Below are 16847 nucleotides of genomic sequence, written 5' to 3' on the forward strand. Positions count from 1 at the left end.
GCGTGTAGCAAATCTGCACTCAACATTTTGATCAGTTGGGGAGATGACCTTGATGGTTTTGACAAGGTTGGCTGTGGTGTTGGCCACTTCTTTGGCTGATTGGACAAACTGTCGCCTAGCTACAGGGTTGGACGTCTTAGAGGAAGCCAGGCGGCAGGCGTTGCACAGGGCCGACGTGTGTTTGGCTACGATGGTTGCGGCAGATAAGACCTGGAAAAAAACAAAACAGTCGCGAAGCAAAGTTAGTATGAAAGGATTCATTCTGGCGACGTGAGCAGAAAAGAACCTTTTACAACATTTGGTCAATTTGAGAGGTTTTCAAACTTAATCATCCATTTCATTCACGTCAGGAGCAATGAATGTACATTACTGCAGTCTCCCAACTAAAGCCTCCGTATGCTTGATCCTGTAAATGCATTACGGCTGCCCGAATGGACTCACCTGTGAGGGACTACTAGCTGGGTCCACTAGGTTCTGACAAGCCATCTGTATGGCCTGGTTGGCCCGGGCAAACTGGATGGGATCAACCAGCCCCTCGTGTCCCGAATGGCTGTTGGGATCCGACACACCGACCAGATAGGAAGCCTACAGGAGCGGAACATATAACATAGTGTTGGTTCACGCCTAAAGTGGATTCTATAAGCAGTTAAATACATTAACACATACAGCACAGACGCACACACACACACACACGTACGGCGGGGTGAGAACACAGATCACAGAGCCAGCGATTGTTCTGTTCTCCAGATCTAATGAAGTACAATGATAATGGAGGTGAGAATTGCTTTTTACAGCTTTAGGAGTGGGAGTCTGTAAAAGTTGCAATGAATCCCGCCTCACTGGCGACTGGCTGATAACGGGTAAAGGCCATTTCAGTAGCAGGGGCTGCAAAGGTTAAAGGCTGGAGTGGCGCCGTAAAGGTTGAATATCTATGAAGAACATCAACATAAATTATGAACAACTGCACGTCTCACTCCCAACATATCTGCACTGGTATTTAATAAGTCTTGACCTGGACTGGGCCAAATGAAAGAGGAGGAGGAGAGGAGAGAAAGTCCAGAGCCGGTTCGTACCAGGCGGTTACCTCACCTGCCCTCCAGCCTCTGTCAGCCCACACAGGGCCTTGGATGCCACGCCCACACTCTCCCCGAAGGCCGTCACGTCGCCCGTCTTACAGTGCTGAGAGATCCCTGCCATCGACTCCCCGAGCACCTGATGGGAAACAGGAGCAAACGCCACTCGGATCTTCAGCTCCTCCAATTCTTTGCTCAAACAGCCGTGACATTAATTGAAGGTGCAGTGCGGGAGGAGAGTGTGTACCTTTGAGTTCTCCATGACGCTCTCGATGCAGTCAAAGTAGGAGAGCTCGTTGACGGGCTCATTGGGATTATCCAGGAGCCCTCGAACAGCCTGAGCAGAGAGACGAGGGAAACAACCAGATGTGCTTTAAGGCTTCAGTTATTGAGGAAAATATATAAATATAACCTCAAAAATATCTTCAAAATGTATGAAATCTGTGTCACTTTGTCATATCTGTGTCATGAACCCAGCTAGTTCTGATTTGTTTGTCTGGCTACACTTAATGGGCTTATGGAAGTAAGAGAATGGAGGAGTTGAATGGAAATGTACTGTAACTGAAGCTGAGCACACACAGGCCTCAGGACAGACAGGTCAGCATGCGGCACAGAGCGACTGTACCTCTAACTCCCTCAGGGCGTTGTCACACTCCTTTTGTCCTGCAGCTTGCTGGGTACACAGCGTGATGAGCTGGTTAATGCTCTCCGTCACCGCCCTGAAACACACAGGCCGCCGCATAAGTGTTTCAGCTTTCACATGTTTCTCTGCGTGCACACACGCCGCCTGGCTCCACTCACACACACCACCTATCGAATGCTTTTAACTCCCCGTACGCCAGCGCAGCATTCCTGGCCCCTCGCTGCCATTGGCTCGGGCTGAGCGCAGGAGAGCTGAGATTGTCTTGCAGTTTGCGTTCAGCCTTGTTGAACACAGAAAGGCTTGAGCCAAAGCTTCCATCTTCCTAATTAGACAGAGGGAAGTCAGTCGGGCATAAAGCCCTGAAGAAGTGGCTGCTTCTCTCCACTAGAGGGAAGACACTCCCTCCAGTGCTGTCAGGCAGACACTGAAGCGGCACAGAGACGTTAGAAGAAAGAGATTTTGCGTCGCTCAAGTGTAAAATGTACATTTGTCAAATATGGGATCATAGATAAACAAGAGAAAGGAAAAAGCTCTCAGTGTAATGGCACCTATTGTACGACAGCGATAACAAACATCTCTTGGCTTGTCAGAAATCCTTTTGCACATCTGCGGTTCTATCTTATCGCACCTTGCTGCCACAGCGAGGAGATTCTTAGCGTTGGCTGCACCTGGATCCACAGACAGGGACTTGGCAGCCAGCAGCAGCTTGCTGGACGCCATTGAGATGTTCTTCAGATTACCGATGACTTGGATCTGGTCGTCTTTGCTCTGCCAAGAGAAAAACAGGGGAGGGATTAAGTAAAGTTAAATTAAGATAAAGGCAGTATGTCTTTCTAATGCAAAACCTAAGTTAGCATTTGTCAGCAATAGCTGTCAAGGGCTGCATATGGGTCCAGATCCTGTTGAGTGTATTTAATGTCACCACTATCTATATCCCTCTTCCCCGCTCAGCAGTCCTCTCGGAGCCTGATTAAGGCCCGTGTGTCACGCTACATCAACTGCACTCCCAGATGATCTATCCAAATTAATGAGCAAAATAACCAGAACAAGAACATCACAAGATCTCATTACTTCAGTCTGCGTTCACGCTCTCTGGGACAATCCTGTGCCAAAGTGAATTAAATGAAAAAGTCTAATTAACAAATGAGTTCAACAGCTGACGTACTGAAGTGACACAGAAATATGAAAAGCAGCCACTCAGCACCTCAGATGCATTTAGATGTGACCCATACAAAGTCCTCTCTCCTGCATGTAAGCTAATCATGAATCACTGGCAACCAACAACCGCCCACCTCAGCTGCCACTGCCCAGTGTGTAGGGTTGCATGATCACGAAACTAACTTGGGTGTGTCCTGCCATCTCCACGCCAGCGTCCAGGAACTCATCAAAGTCTTGGCTGAACTTCCCCGAGGCCGCAGCCAGCTGGCCGCTGGTGCCACGTGATGAATGGACCACCTCTCCAGCAGAGTGGTTGAGTTCAGCTGCTGTGTGGTTCAGATCAGTCTGGGCCTCTTGAAACGTCTTGCTGCAGGGAGGAAGCTTCAAAGACGAGACACACATGGTTTCAGCCTTATTATAATAGGCAGAATATCAGAACCAGTCAAATGTTAATCACCTTTTTTTTTCATTTCTTATTTTGTGGATCAAATTAAAAGTCTGGAGCTTGACTCACAGAATCCACCAGGAGCTTCTTGCTGGCCTCTCCGATGCTCCTGAGGGCCATGTCCACGTCCTTCTGGCCCGGCAGGCAATTCACACAATTATTCAGGGAGTGTGACACCGCCTTGGCCACCTGAAACACAGGAACAGTGCTCTGTCAGATTAGTTATTCTAACAATGCACTACAATATACAAACTCCCAGAGCATCGCCGTGAGGGCAAAACATCTCCAATGCAAATTGGTCTCACAGCGGTGCACGGCCGCCCGTGTCACCAGCTTATGCTGCTGGCACTGATATATACCAAAAGATATGTTAATTCCCTGAAGGAGTGTAGAAGAATGAGCAGTTTTACTGTGGTGCCCCTGAGAGTGGAATACTAAGCAAGAGACGGAGAAAATTGCATACTTAGAAGAGATGATTGTTATGGAGAAAAGAAATGCTTACAGACAATATGACCATGATAGGAATATTACAGTCTGGGCTAAAGATTACAGGGATTTGTCTTACCTGTGCCAGTCTCTGCTGACTCTCAGCGTCTCCCGGGTGGACCAGGGCCTGATGGGCTTCGTGGATCAGCATGGCCGAGCCCTCCATGACAAACTGAGCCGAGTCCAGCATGGCAGCTGCGGCCTGAGGCTCTCTGGTGCTGGCTGCGACACCTCTGGCTGCCTGCGCCAACGTCCTTAGAGCCTGTGCTGTTTCTCTGGCAGCCACACCTGAAAATGATTAGGCACAGGTTGAACAAACTCAGCAACAGCAAAGTGAAATCCAGCAAAACAGGAAAAGAAATGGAAGAAACTATGCACTATGTATTGATTAGCGTCAGATGGACATGCAGCGATCAGACTTTATGGCTTTATTGTGTTTATATTGATATTTATTGATACTAAATAATCCTGTGACTGCAGATAATGAAGCTTTGAACAGTTTTACTCACAAAATAAATTTCGATCTTATTATCTTTTCCTTCACAGCGGTCCTGTTTAAGCCTTTGACTCTTTTAATTTAATGTCACTGTGCAAATCACGGGGCAGAGGCGAGCAGCGCCACACTGAGAACAATCGGAAAACACTCTCCTTGTTTAAATAAACTGATTAATAGATCAAAATATGTCCCCACATGGGAGGTGCCCTTAACTTATTATACATGAAGCCGAGAAGAAAAGCAGCAAATTGGATCAAATTGCATTAAGCAGCCAAGTGGAGCCATTTGCTGATGGAATGTTAAATTTAGTGCAAATAAGATTAATGAGCAGCTAGCAGCACCGTGGGCCACAGCGTGAAATGCTGCCTGGGAGCATTCGTTCTTCGAAATGCTCTCCTCTATCTGTCTTCATCGCTCGCCCCCTGAGTGCCTCAGCTGAGCGAGAAATGAGGACAAAAGCACAGAGCTCTGCAGGATCCACCGGGTCCAGTTTTAGGCGACAATGATAACACAAATAAAGGAGTGGTGAGCTTCCCCTGCCTGCTTTATCCCCGCGTTTCCACTTGGCACAGCACACAGGAGCTACTTTACCAATAAAATATTACACCCGGCAATCTATACATATTTATTATCTCTCCTTTACTGCGGCCGTATAAGTCACTTAAGTGATTTGTTGCTGTAATAAGCTGCCGTCTATGTAAAACGTGCTTCTCTTACCTGTGTAGTGTTCGTTGCCCTGTGCAGCACATGTCAGTAACTGGGCCATGGAGGAGCCCACAGTTTTAGATGTACTCCCCAAATCCTGAGCACACTTCTCCAGCTGTGTGAGCGAGAGAAAACACATTATCTTAACATGTCACAGTACAAATCTAGGTCACCGTATAAGTATTGGCATGTACTGACCGTTTCCCCAGGAAGAGGCCTCAGCTGGGCATCAATGACAGACATCTTAGCGTCCTGAAGCTCACTCTTGAGGGTTTGTACTGTTTTGAGGGCTGAGTCAATCTCCAGAGGACCACAGGCATCGTGGGCCTAGAATGATTGGACAGGCACACATGTTACTCACCTGCACCAAATCCATTTAGCAACACAGGCATGATGCAATTGTACCTGACGTGCTGAGTGCCTCTAAATGAAGTAAATCGTGCTGCTTTTTGTGCTGTGCAGAGATACTTTACCTTCTGAGTGGCAGTCCTCAGCTCTGCCAGGCAGGTGGCCAGGTTCTTGGCACATTGGCCCAGTTGCATTGCAGCAGCCTGTTCAGCCACTGTTGGAACTGCTGACTTTGCAGACGTCACCATCTTACTCCCCGGCTGAAGGAAGAGCAACAAATACCAACAAAGAAGCACCGACAAATACAGTCGCAGTCACTAACAAGCAGATACAACACGACACAAATACACAAGCAACATTGGACAGTTGTGAGGATGGAGAGTTTGAGAGTTGAAATCCAACCTGCAGGAAGCTCTGGCTGGCCATGATAAGAGTAAGCTGGGCGCTGAGCTCTTCAGGATGGGCCTGGCTGCTCCTCATGCCCTGCACCAACTGGGGAATGCTGTCTGCTACGGCCTTGATATACACACACAAACACACACATACCCATCATCTCCAAAACATCATAACTAAATAATGATACAAGTGTTTTCAGTGCTTGAATCCGCAGTGTTGTTTAATTAAGCAGTAACAATCATCTTATTTTAGACAGTAATCTAGACGATGCATGTCCATACCTTGCAGCTGTGCACTAGTTGTTGGTGTGAGACAGTATTTTTGTTGGAGGCGGCAGCGTTTTGAGCAGCCGCGATGGTCTGAGTAGCAGCCGCCGCCGCTTGCTTGGCAGCTATCTGTTTAGAAGATAAAGGACAAATAGAAAGCGTTTAGGGCTGAAGAGGAAGAGAGGCTGCTGGTTACGACGAACATTTGCTTTTCGCTCCGTGCAATATTACACTGTCATGTTCCATATTCAGGCAGAGGCGGCTCTAATCAAACTAAGAGGGGTCACAAAGCAAAACATTTAGTAAGAAGAGGAAATGGATCGCAGCGCCTGCAGGCTCCATTTCAAGATATGAGAAAACTCCTCACGTCGCTCCGCTTCCAAGACCAAAGTGGTAAAACAGTGTCTGGTTGACATTAATTAACTCCACTAACATTGAAATGTGATATTTCAAGGGATGAGAGAAGACATTCCTTACTGAGTGGATGAGGAAGAAAAAAATATATAGCTCTTATAGCTTCTCCTGTATAGAAACATACAGCATCATCAACATAATGGGAAATACATAAAGAGGTGGATGAGAACGTCCCTGTGAAGCCTGAGACCAGATTAAGAGATGAATGCTACACTGTGAATGTTAAGCTTCATGATTCAGTGTCCACATGTCCTTGATAGTTGTGAGGTGACCATTAGCACCCTCGCAGTGACTGTGTGTGTGACGTGAGCAGCCAGACTGAGATATTAGTCTGATAGCGAGCTGATGGCAGCCCTGGGTAATGCACTCTTTATGTGCTTGGGAAATTGAACATTGGAGCTCTGAAGCAGGGAGGTGCTAGTCATTAGGGGCGAACTGATACCAGGGGCGAAACACAGATCTTTACACTTAGATCGTTCATTCACAGCGCTAATGGGATTTAGAGCTCTCTGCCGCTACAGGGGAGAAAAACAACAAAGACAAATACGATAAATTGCAGATAATTGTTGAAATGTTGTATTTCCTCTCCGCTCAGATCTGAATCCTCCATGCAGGTGTGTAGTTATCTTTGGAGCAGGATTCTCTACAGGCTTGTAACATTGTTGTGATGAGATACGGTTACACCACATCTTTGTGGATGTCTGCTGAGGCCGTGATTGATGAAGCAGCGTAAAGATAAGAAAGTGTTTACGGCTGTGACTCACCTCCAGCCTGTTGACCAGTTTCTTCTTTATGGCGTTCTGGGCTGCAGCGTTGGTGGCAACTCGCAGTCCCTCAGCCGCCTCTCGAAGCCTCTGCTGCTGGTCCTCATTGTCTGGGTAGGCAGCTGCTCCCTGAGCAGTTCAATACACACATATAGTTCAATGTAAACAAACACACACACACACACACACACACACACACACACACACACACAACAACAGCAGTAAGTTCCCCAACAATGAACTCTTACTTGCCTTGACCTTGGCTGTACAAACTGAACAATAAATGCAAAAAGGCATTTAGCTCTCTGCTTTCTGACAGTTTCCTAGGAAACCATCGGTGCCAAAAATTCACATTTCCCCTAGATAATGGCAGTTGCGTGGTGATTAATGTGTCACAGATCAGAAAGGAGCCATGAGCAGTGTTTCAATCGCCGGTGTGTTTCACATTGAGGACATCCTGCTCATTTACAACTGTCTACAGAGCCAGACAGGCCTTATTATTCACCGCTAATGATGATGCAGTTTTTCAGATCTCGGATGTGAAATGATGCTGCTGGACACTTCATCATGCAGTTAGGCCCCAAAATCTGTTTTCCATCAAGTCACAACACGTCAACAATCCAGTTCACTGCATTTGACATTTATCATAACACATACACACACACACACACACTATGACAGCGATAGCGAGCAACGGAAATATTAAAATGATCAAATAGGACACAAAACATCGAGATTAAAACAGGTTTAAAATAATTAAAGGAAGAAAATTCAACAGCTCTTTAGATTTGATTATATTACCCCTGATTACATCACTGTAGATTTATTTAGGTAGATAATCAAAAGTCCTCATCCTCTCGTACCTTAGCAGCCTCCACCATCCGAGCTGTAGCATCAGCCAGGAGTTTAGCTGCAGCCAGAAGCTTTTTGGAGTTGTCCACATCCACTTCAGCCTCAGCATCAGATCTCATGGCGTTGACCAAGTCTGAGGTGGCCTGAGCCAGCACCCTGGCCTGCCGCACCATCTCCCCTATTCACACACATACACACACACAGTGCTCGCATCAAGAAGGCACGATAGCACACACATGCAGAGAGCAGATAGAAAGTACACAGAGAGACCTTAAGCATATCCATTAGGGTAGCGACACAAAGGAAATACTGTGTCAGGTGTGAAATTCAGTTCCTGTGGCCACGCTGATCTGTCCTGTCTCAGCATCTACACGCTTTTCCTCCCTTGTTCGTTCTAAAGGAGGGATGATGTCTTTTTCACTAGATTTGTGTCCATTACAACAGACAGAGTTGGTGGAGTTTTTTGGTGTCATAATTTCCAGCCAAACAGCAAAAGTAACAGTAAAAAAATGCAACTTGCGCCAAAGAATTCATAAACAAACTGGGGCAGGCAGCAACCGCCATTGTTATATATAGTTTCTCTCTTGTTAACAGTGGAGGGAGGGGGAGGGGGTCACATTATCACTTGATCAGCACTTTCCCTTTAGGCGCATTGACTAATCAATTGACCACTAACACATCTGAGGCAAATACAATTTAAACCAGGCAATGGTCAAAACAGGCCAATAACGCATTTCACACATGGGTTAAATCACGTTTTATGAATTACCCAGCATGCTACTGGCTATACAACAAAACAGCTAACAACACCTCATTTGTAGCGACAGGAAAAATCTTCTTCTTCTACGTTATGTAATTGTCGTAGTCCTAGTTGACATTGTTTTGGCCTTCATCCGCTCCTGTAGCTGAAGGTTTGTAGTTGCACAGCCTCTCTCACATAAATAAGAGTCTTAGAAATGTATGCATCATATCCCCACACACCTGCTATAAAAAGCTGCATTTCCCTCCTCCAGCTGGATATAAGTCAGTGTGATGACATCGGCTTGCTTTACAACTCACATCCTATGGCCTTGGGAATCGACCAGTGCTCGATCTGTAGAACGAACCCTAGTCGCTCGCTGGTGATCTACGGCTGCAGTTCTTCTTTTTTTCCCCCGCTGATGATTTGTGGAAGAGAAAAGTGTGCCCTGCCAAAAATGCCCAGGTCATGTGTTTCCTTTTAAGTTTCAAAGCCTCCCTAGATGCTGATTGAGACCAGATTCAGAGCTCTGTAGCGGTTTTGGATGACAAGTTTTCTACAATCCCTTGAGGATTGGCTAGGTTGGGAAATTCTTCAGTTTCATGCCTTGAACCATAACAAATACCCCCCCCCACCCTTTGAAAACGTACAGAAATAGTTCTTGAGCTCAGGAACATGAACGGAAAATGGACAATAACTCAAAGCCTTCTAACTCTGTCAAACTGCATTACATGACTTCATCAAACATAACGTAATGGTGAGCAGTTTGTCTTTGTATTTCTTGGACCTTCGTGAACACACAGAATTAAAACAGCTTCTCGCTCACAGCCTTCACCACCCCTCCTCCTCCTCCTCCTCTCCAACTCACCAGCGTCGCCCATTGAAGTGAAAATGTTCTCTGTGACATTCATGATGGTGTCTGTGGCTTGGTCGTAGCGTCCGATGGGCTCTCCACAGCTGGCGTAGTGGCGCACATGGTGCAGCAGGTCGCTGAGGGCCTGGCTCACCACGCCAGCTGCCGCCCCGACTTGCTTGAGCAGCTCGCCATCGTCGCTGGCCGAGCGGCAAGCTTTGACGCAGGTTTCCACCGAGCGGTCCACCAATTTCCCGGCCTCGACGAGCTGTTCCTGACACACTGGGGAGCTGATGGTAGGACTCACCACCTGCGCCACAGATAAGCCACATGCAGACAAATTACAGCTACTTATAAGATAGCAATAAAACATTTAAGATAAGCCTTTTTAATGATCTCCCTAATGGGGTGAAATAAACTCATTCTATTCCGGATTGTCTCGCATGCTGCTGCGGTGTTGGTTTGCTTGGTTAGAGTTAGATGCGTACCTTTGTGCAGGCCACTAGCTGTGACGTGGACAGGGCACACTGAGTGGCAGCTGCAATCACCCGGTTCTGCAATATGGTGTCCTCGGCCACCTGGGCTACGTTCTTGGCCTTCAGGACTAACATAGCAGCTGCATTGGCCACTGCTTTGGCAAGATTCATCAGGATGTCCTAAAACACATTCATCAATGTCCTTCAGTCAACACAACACACAGCTGCACATAGGAAGAGCAATGCAACCATATCTAAGCACAAGATGTTGAGACAGATACGTTTTGTGCACAAGGAAAGATAGGATCTGCATAAATCAGAATTATACTGAAGATTACATTTGTACCCTTGCCTTCCTCAACAGATTAACACCAAATTGGAATGTGGCACCAAAGCTTTAGGGTAACAGTGACTAGTAGATATGTACAGATTGTGTGTTGGACCCTGAACCTTGTATTTTGTAGCTCAGCCTATTGAGGAAATCACTGCAATCGAGCACTTTCTGTAGCTGTGAATGAGACAGCTGGTGGTTTGTTCCTCTCTCAGGGTCATTATCCTGCAGGAGGAGCCTTGACCTGCCACTGACACAGAGCTTTCTGAAGCGCTGTGTGAAGTCCGTCAGTATGAACTCCCTCAAATTGCGATTTTGTTGTTTTTATTCTTCAGGGATCCAGCACTTTTAGTCGTGTCTGTGCGTGACAGAAAGATTAACTTCCTTGTGTAATAACAGAAGGAACATGGCAGAAAGCTTTGCAGAGGTTTGTGATATTTGCATATTGTATTGTTTTAATACACAATTCCTGACACTACAATATAAACAGCACATTGAATGAAAGTCTAACAATAAAGCCTGAGGTGACTGCATGAGTGTGTGTTGCAGATCTGTAATGGGGGTCTGAGAACATGTGTGTGTGTCTTCCTGTTTGGCCAGCAGTGTCATAGAAACAGTGAGTGGGCTGCGTCCAACCTGGAACTTCTCGTCGGTCTCGCCCTCCCCCATGTGACGGAGCAGGTCCCCGCTGGCCTGACCGATGCTTCCTGCTGCAGTCAGCACCGTCTGCCTGGGCTGTGTGGGGATGACATCATCACATTGGTTACGCTGGGCTGCTCTGCTCTCACAAAGGCCACACTGAGTTATGATAAACATACTTCTACTGGATAAACCCATAAATACTTGTTAATAAGTCATATAAATGTAAATTAGGACACTGATAAAAGGAGACGCAAGCAGTTGAATAGCGTAGAAGCCTTTGTGGCCGGTGTGATAGTACAGAGAATGGAGGAAGGCCGCACAGAGGGTCTCACCTCGGCGGCTGCAGGCTCAACAGATCTGAGCAGGTCTGACACAGCCCCTGCCAACATCCTGGCAGCGCCCATGAGCTTGTGTCCACTGCCCACTTCATCGTCCATTAACGCTGCGAGTAGCTTGACACCTTTAGACATCTCTGTGAGGTTTGATGAGATGGTGGTGATGGCGCAGCCCACTGCTGTGTAGTCGGTTTCTGCTGGCTCCCCTGCGGATTTGGATCACCGTGATTACAAACTCTACCTCTGCTGTGCATCTTAATTTGTTCTGCTACTGCCACATTGATTTATCCGAGCCACAGGGCCACTAGTGTGTCATGTGCTGTAACACACGCGTCATTGTCAGATTCATAATTAGAGCCTATTTAAAATGGTTCCTGTGTAGAGAAGCACGTAGACGGGCGACAAGCGACAATGCAGAACACAAACTTTGCTCTGAATGGATTGAGGGAGTCTAAGTGCAACCCAAACAGATGGCTAGGTAAGATTAAAACGTTCCAAAAGGTTGGCTGGAACTTAGTGTGTCTTCGCCGCCAAGCAATACTGAGAGCAAGGGGAGACACTGGCAGTAGCTGAGCTCCAGGACAACATGTTCACGATTTAATTAGCACTGGAAAAATGTTTATTGGAGAAAATAGGGAATATTCTTTTGGTTTTTTTTAAAGGAAACTCAGCACCTGTCTTCAGTTTGACACCGTGTTGGAAAACATGTTCATCGATTTACACATTGGGATTGTTGTGATTTCCAGAAAACAAACATTTTTTAATAACAGAGCTCCTGTGTGTGTGTGTGTGTGTGTGTGTGTGTGTGTGTGTGTTATTCAGAGCTGAGTTCATAAACAACCAATCTGCTGTAGACATAAAGGAAAAGGGGAAAATGACAATGTGTTGCTTCCTGGATAGTTAGAATTGTCTCGCGTCCTCACCTGCAGTTAGATTGACCACAGATGCTGTTCCAGCGGTGATGGCATCAACTTGGGAGTGGATTTCATGTTTGGATTCATCCACTTTGTTCTGAACCCAAACCCTGGATGCCTTTCAGTGCCGGAGGAAACGTAGAGTTTATTGGCTTTCATCACAGTTTTTCATCTGACATCAACTTTTTTTCTTGGAGGATTAAAGGACTAGAGCTTCACAAGTCCCACAGCTTTTGAAATACTCATCTCAAGCATTAAATAGATCCTCCATATTTACATTCAGTGCTACCAGCTAATTATATGATATTTGAGGATTTTGTAGAGATGTGAATACTTGAGTGTTTCTAAGCTCACTTTGCTCTGCTGAACAAACAGAGGCTCCGAAACTGAGGAGCAGTAATGCAATAATCTGCTTTAGAGTCAAATAGCGGCAACAACCTTGGCTGTAGATGGTAAAGACGATATGTTGAGAGAGAACAGATCTACATCATAGGTTCTATATAGAAAGGTGTGCACAAGAAAAGGCTGTAATGTTATACTATAGCATCTGACATCATTCAGATAACAACTAATTCAGATTATAAAACAGCCGCACCGTCACCTCATCCACTCGGCCTAACAAGCGTGTCTCAGCAGTGTGTGTTTGGTGTAAAAAAGAAAACACTCACCAAGTCGTGACCTAGCGGAGGCAAGTTATCGACGTGTCCCAGGTCGTCCTGGGCCTGCTGCACCGCATGCATGCTGCTGTTGATGGTCCCCATCAGGGCCTGCTGGGCCAGACTCTGACAACAGCAAACAGCTCAGATAAACTATGTGCAGGTGTATAAAAACACAACCCAGCTATTGAATGTGGGTGCAGAACTGTGAAACTCGCCCTGTTATCTCTATTAACTGAAAGAGACAAATAGGTTTATAGCCATAGAGTGTAAGGAGCCTCATCCCATACGTTAAAAACAATCATATTTGTGCTTTATTGTGGAAAGTCGGAACCACAAACAATTCCCTGTATCAAACACAACAGATCAGAAAGTACAGTGATGAACCATGACGCTCCATTAAAGATTGAAGCTTAGCGGTGGAGGGACATCATCCTCTCACATCAATATTTATTTATGATGTAAGGTGGAGAAGAATGTAACAATAAAGTGATAACAGTGATTGTCTGGGACATGGCGGCTCTCCTCCTGTCAATGATCACTTCCTGTAACATTTGCCTTTAACACATAACTTGTGTTTGGATGTTTGTGGTGTGTGTTTCAGCACAGATGTCTGTCTGTCTGTCATTCATTAGGACTGATAGTAAGACAAATAAGGATCAGTTGGTAAAACACAGCACCAGACAGCAAACAGTAGTATGAAATCTGGGTCACATGTTCAAACGCCTGCGTCAAACGCCTGGTGATCAATAAGTCTCAGATAAAAGTCTGCTCAGTTTATTCAAAGTAAGAGTTTTGATCAGAAGTTGGACGTGTTCTAGTGGCATCAAACATGCAGCCTCTCACTTTCACAAGCTCTTACCTGGAAAATCCCTTCCAACAACATGGCGGCATGATGGGATTTTTTACTGCATAATTTTCTTGTTATTTCTTCCCTCTGCCGCTTATTTCTCATTTCTCTGCGGCCCTGTTTCGCATGGAAGCAACCAGCTATTCATAGATTAAATATTGATTAAAAACAAATCTATCCTCAGCTAGGATTTTGTCGGGCTATTGGTTTAAACATCCTCCCAATGAGCTAATACCTCCCAGATTGATCTTTCATAACTCCAGGAAGTCTTATGTTAGTGACTTATTTGTTTAATATGTCCACAGCAATATTTGACGAATATTATCTGAGTCAAGGGGACAGCATTGTGAAGAGACACTTGCGAGCTCCACACACACAAGTGTAGTGGAGTTGTAAAGAGTGCAGCAGCTGCTCCATATTAGCAGCTGTTCATTCAAATAAACCTCTGTGGCTGTGCTCATTAACGTCAATGTCAGAAAATACTGCTCAGAAAAAAAAAGGAGAAATGTGGTGACGCAAAATGTAGAAGCATCCCAGGCGGTAATTTGTGGTAAATTCATTAAAAATCCTCCTAAGCTCCCTCACAGTGTTTGTCTCCTAGTCCTAGTCGCAGCTCATTATTTTAAATTAGCACCACCTTCAAAAACTGTGGCTGTCTGTTGTTGACCACTGCTGACGTGTGATTTTTGTGCTCTTATCAATCCAGCGGCCCAGCGGCATGTGTGTGTCCCTGTTCCTTCTCCTTGCAACTAGAAAACAATCCCACTCACCAGAGGGGGCATGTGTCCTCTGTGCATCTGCCCCGTGGTTATTTGCTGCTGGGCGGAGGGCATCGTACCCACGTTGAAGGTGTCAGGACCCCCGATGGACCCCGAGCGGATTATACCTGGTAGTGCTACAGAGCCGTGCTCCACACGACCCACGCGATTGAACTGCTGCTGCAGGATTGTGGATCTAACATACAGAAGGAAGAGAAAGAGTTCAGCTCTGCATGAAAAATGTTCTTCTTTTCCAAAGATGTTTTGGTAGCAGCTCAGTAGTTTCATTAGGACTGTGTGTACAACATGTCATGCAGGGATCATTCCTCTGGTCAAAATGAGTGGAATAATAACAGCTTATGCCTGCGACTGTGTGATGGTTTGGTCTACTTATGCTATCTATCTTAATATCAAATGTCAGATATTAGATGCACAGATGTGTGTTATGTAAATTGAGTTGTGGTGGTGTTTTCTTGAATTAAATTAAACTGAAATTAAACAATATAACTTTTACTCATTTGGAAGTCAGTCACAGCAAAATTATAATTAAAAACAATTATCGTAGCACAAGGATGAGTGGGCAACGACAGAAGGAATGCTGTTCAGACAAATGTCTGTTTTTCTGCCCTGCTCAACAGATGTTGCCGACTCCATCGGTTAATTACGGCTTGTTTTGAGAGGCAGCAATTATGTTTTTGTGCTGAGAACCACAACATGAGTCAATTGGCCCATAAGCAGCAGGACGATGATGCCCCAGTCTGTCAGAGTGCTTTTGCTAAGAGGCATGTGGATGTCCACATTACCAACACATTACCGTGTGACAGAGCGCCAGTCCATCTGCATCACCTTCATCCAGATTATGAGATGAGAGATGAAAGAATTGAACTAATATTTATATAAATATGTGAACTTTAGATACATCTCAAAGCTACAGTACGTATCTGTATACTTTTGTTGTAGAATTTGTTAATATCCTCATTTTATACTGATAGGAATCCATAACTTGGAGTGTCTCTGCAGATCGAATGTAATTTAGGACAAAGCTTTGAGCCTGGAGAATTTGACCACAAAGGGAATCTTTAACCACACTTGTCAATCGTGTCTCATGTTCTTGGACAGGAGGCAGCAGGTAGAGAAGAGGAGGAGGAGGAGGAGGAGGAGGAGGAGAGAGCCGTTCCAAACAAACTACCCCTCTTTGTTAAATAAGATTATAATAAAGTAGCTTTGTCCTGAGGCAGGTTTCGTATTTAACCTTGCATAAAACAAACCTGTTGAAGGAAGCAAAATTTCTATCCCGCAAAACCAAGACTTGTGTTATTGTTATTTTTAAAGTGCTGTTTGTGTGTTTAATTCTAACGTTTTCTCTCTGGGGGGAAGTGTGAATGTGCTGTGCACGCAGAAATGTAATTATATGCACAGTTAAACAGCGAGGTTTAAATTCACACAGAATAACTAGGCTGTAAAGGCTGAATCTGAATGGTCAGCATGAGGCCGCCCTGCAAAGACCCAACAGCACACACAGCTTCAGCCTTCCTCACTTCTTTGGGGAAACTGACTCCTCCAACATGGTGGATTCCTCATCTCCTTCGAGACCAAAGCGATCCTTACTCTGCTTCTGTAGAGAGAGAGGAGATAAGCTGACATCAGCGTGGACGTTACAGGATCATACAGGATGTTACGCCATATTCTCTCACCAAACTGTTACATTTGATCTGAATTTACTTGCCTTTTTAAGAATGATGTCAATGTATCCGGCAATAAGCTGGGATATCTGCTCTCCCTCTGTAGTCTGAACAGAGTAGTAACTCTCCTGGTATTCCCCGAAATCCTTTGTAGCGCGGCGGAGACAAAAGACAAAGCAGAGATTTAAGGTAAGCCAAGTGTCCTTTAAGTTTTAGTTTTCCAACATCCACATAACACTCCCTGCATATTCTGGCTTACAAGGCTCTTACAGTATTCTCAGAGATGACACAATGCCTCAGAGAGGGTCAGCCATGGTATTAACTGTCTTGGCAACATCTCCATTATGTCTGTTCTCTATCTCATCAAAGAGCTGATTAAAGTGAGAAAAAGCACATCTCAGTACTAGTCGGTTTCAAAGCAATCTACATAAATCTACATAAAGACAAGCAATGTTATATTTTTAAAGGATTGCTCGCTGCATTACTCTTGATATGGAGGACTTCTTTCCCGGTCAACAGCAGCCAGGCTTAATAAAACAATGTGCAGAACACAGAGCGGGCTCCA

The 16847-nt window shown here is 45.4% G+C and overlaps 1 protein-coding gene across 1 annotated transcript in view; it reads right to left on the minus strand.

Moving 5' to 3' along the window:
- Positions 1 to 16847, minus strand: part of tln2b (talin 2b) — a 66980-nt gene that overhangs the window by 13960 nt on the left and 36173 nt on the right. The window contains exons 11-35 of the mRNA XM_076140660.1: positions 16327 to 16428; positions 16139 to 16215; positions 14613 to 14796; positions 13005 to 13118; positions 12346 to 12454; positions 11420 to 11628; positions 11082 to 11180; positions 10127 to 10294; positions 9654 to 9948; positions 8058 to 8224; positions 7195 to 7323; positions 6032 to 6145; positions 5757 to 5870; positions 5480 to 5614; positions 5205 to 5333; positions 5019 to 5121; positions 3885 to 4093; positions 3389 to 3508; positions 3058 to 3255; positions 2345 to 2484; positions 1699 to 1792; positions 1321 to 1410; positions 1090 to 1212; positions 442 to 585; positions 25 to 210 (exon numbers count right to left, since the gene is read on the minus strand). Coding sequence (XP_075996775.1) covers positions 25 to 210; positions 442 to 585; positions 1090 to 1212; positions 1321 to 1410; positions 1699 to 1792; positions 2345 to 2484; positions 3058 to 3255; positions 3389 to 3508; positions 3885 to 4093; positions 5019 to 5121; positions 5205 to 5333; positions 5480 to 5614; positions 5757 to 5870; positions 6032 to 6145; positions 7195 to 7323; positions 8058 to 8224; positions 9654 to 9948; positions 10127 to 10294; positions 11082 to 11180; positions 11420 to 11628; positions 12346 to 12454; positions 13005 to 13118; positions 14613 to 14796; positions 16139 to 16215; positions 16327 to 16428 — 3552 coding nt within the window. The remainder of the gene's footprint in view (positions 1 to 24; positions 211 to 441; positions 586 to 1089; positions 1213 to 1320; positions 1411 to 1698; positions 1793 to 2344; positions 2485 to 3057; positions 3256 to 3388; positions 3509 to 3884; positions 4094 to 5018; positions 5122 to 5204; positions 5334 to 5479; positions 5615 to 5756; positions 5871 to 6031; positions 6146 to 7194; positions 7324 to 8057; positions 8225 to 9653; positions 9949 to 10126; positions 10295 to 11081; positions 11181 to 11419; positions 11629 to 12345; positions 12455 to 13004; positions 13119 to 14612; positions 14797 to 16138; positions 16216 to 16326; positions 16429 to 16847) is intronic.

Source organism: Genypterus blacodes, unplaced genomic scaffold, assembly GCF_046128005.1.
Source record: "Genypterus blacodes isolate CSIRO-AG114 ecotype Tasmania unplaced genomic scaffold, CSIRO-AGI_Gbla_v1 ptg000015l_1, whole genome shotgun sequence".
Lineage (NCBI taxonomy): Eukaryota > Metazoa > Chordata > Actinopteri > Ophidiiformes > Ophidiidae > Genypterus > Genypterus blacodes.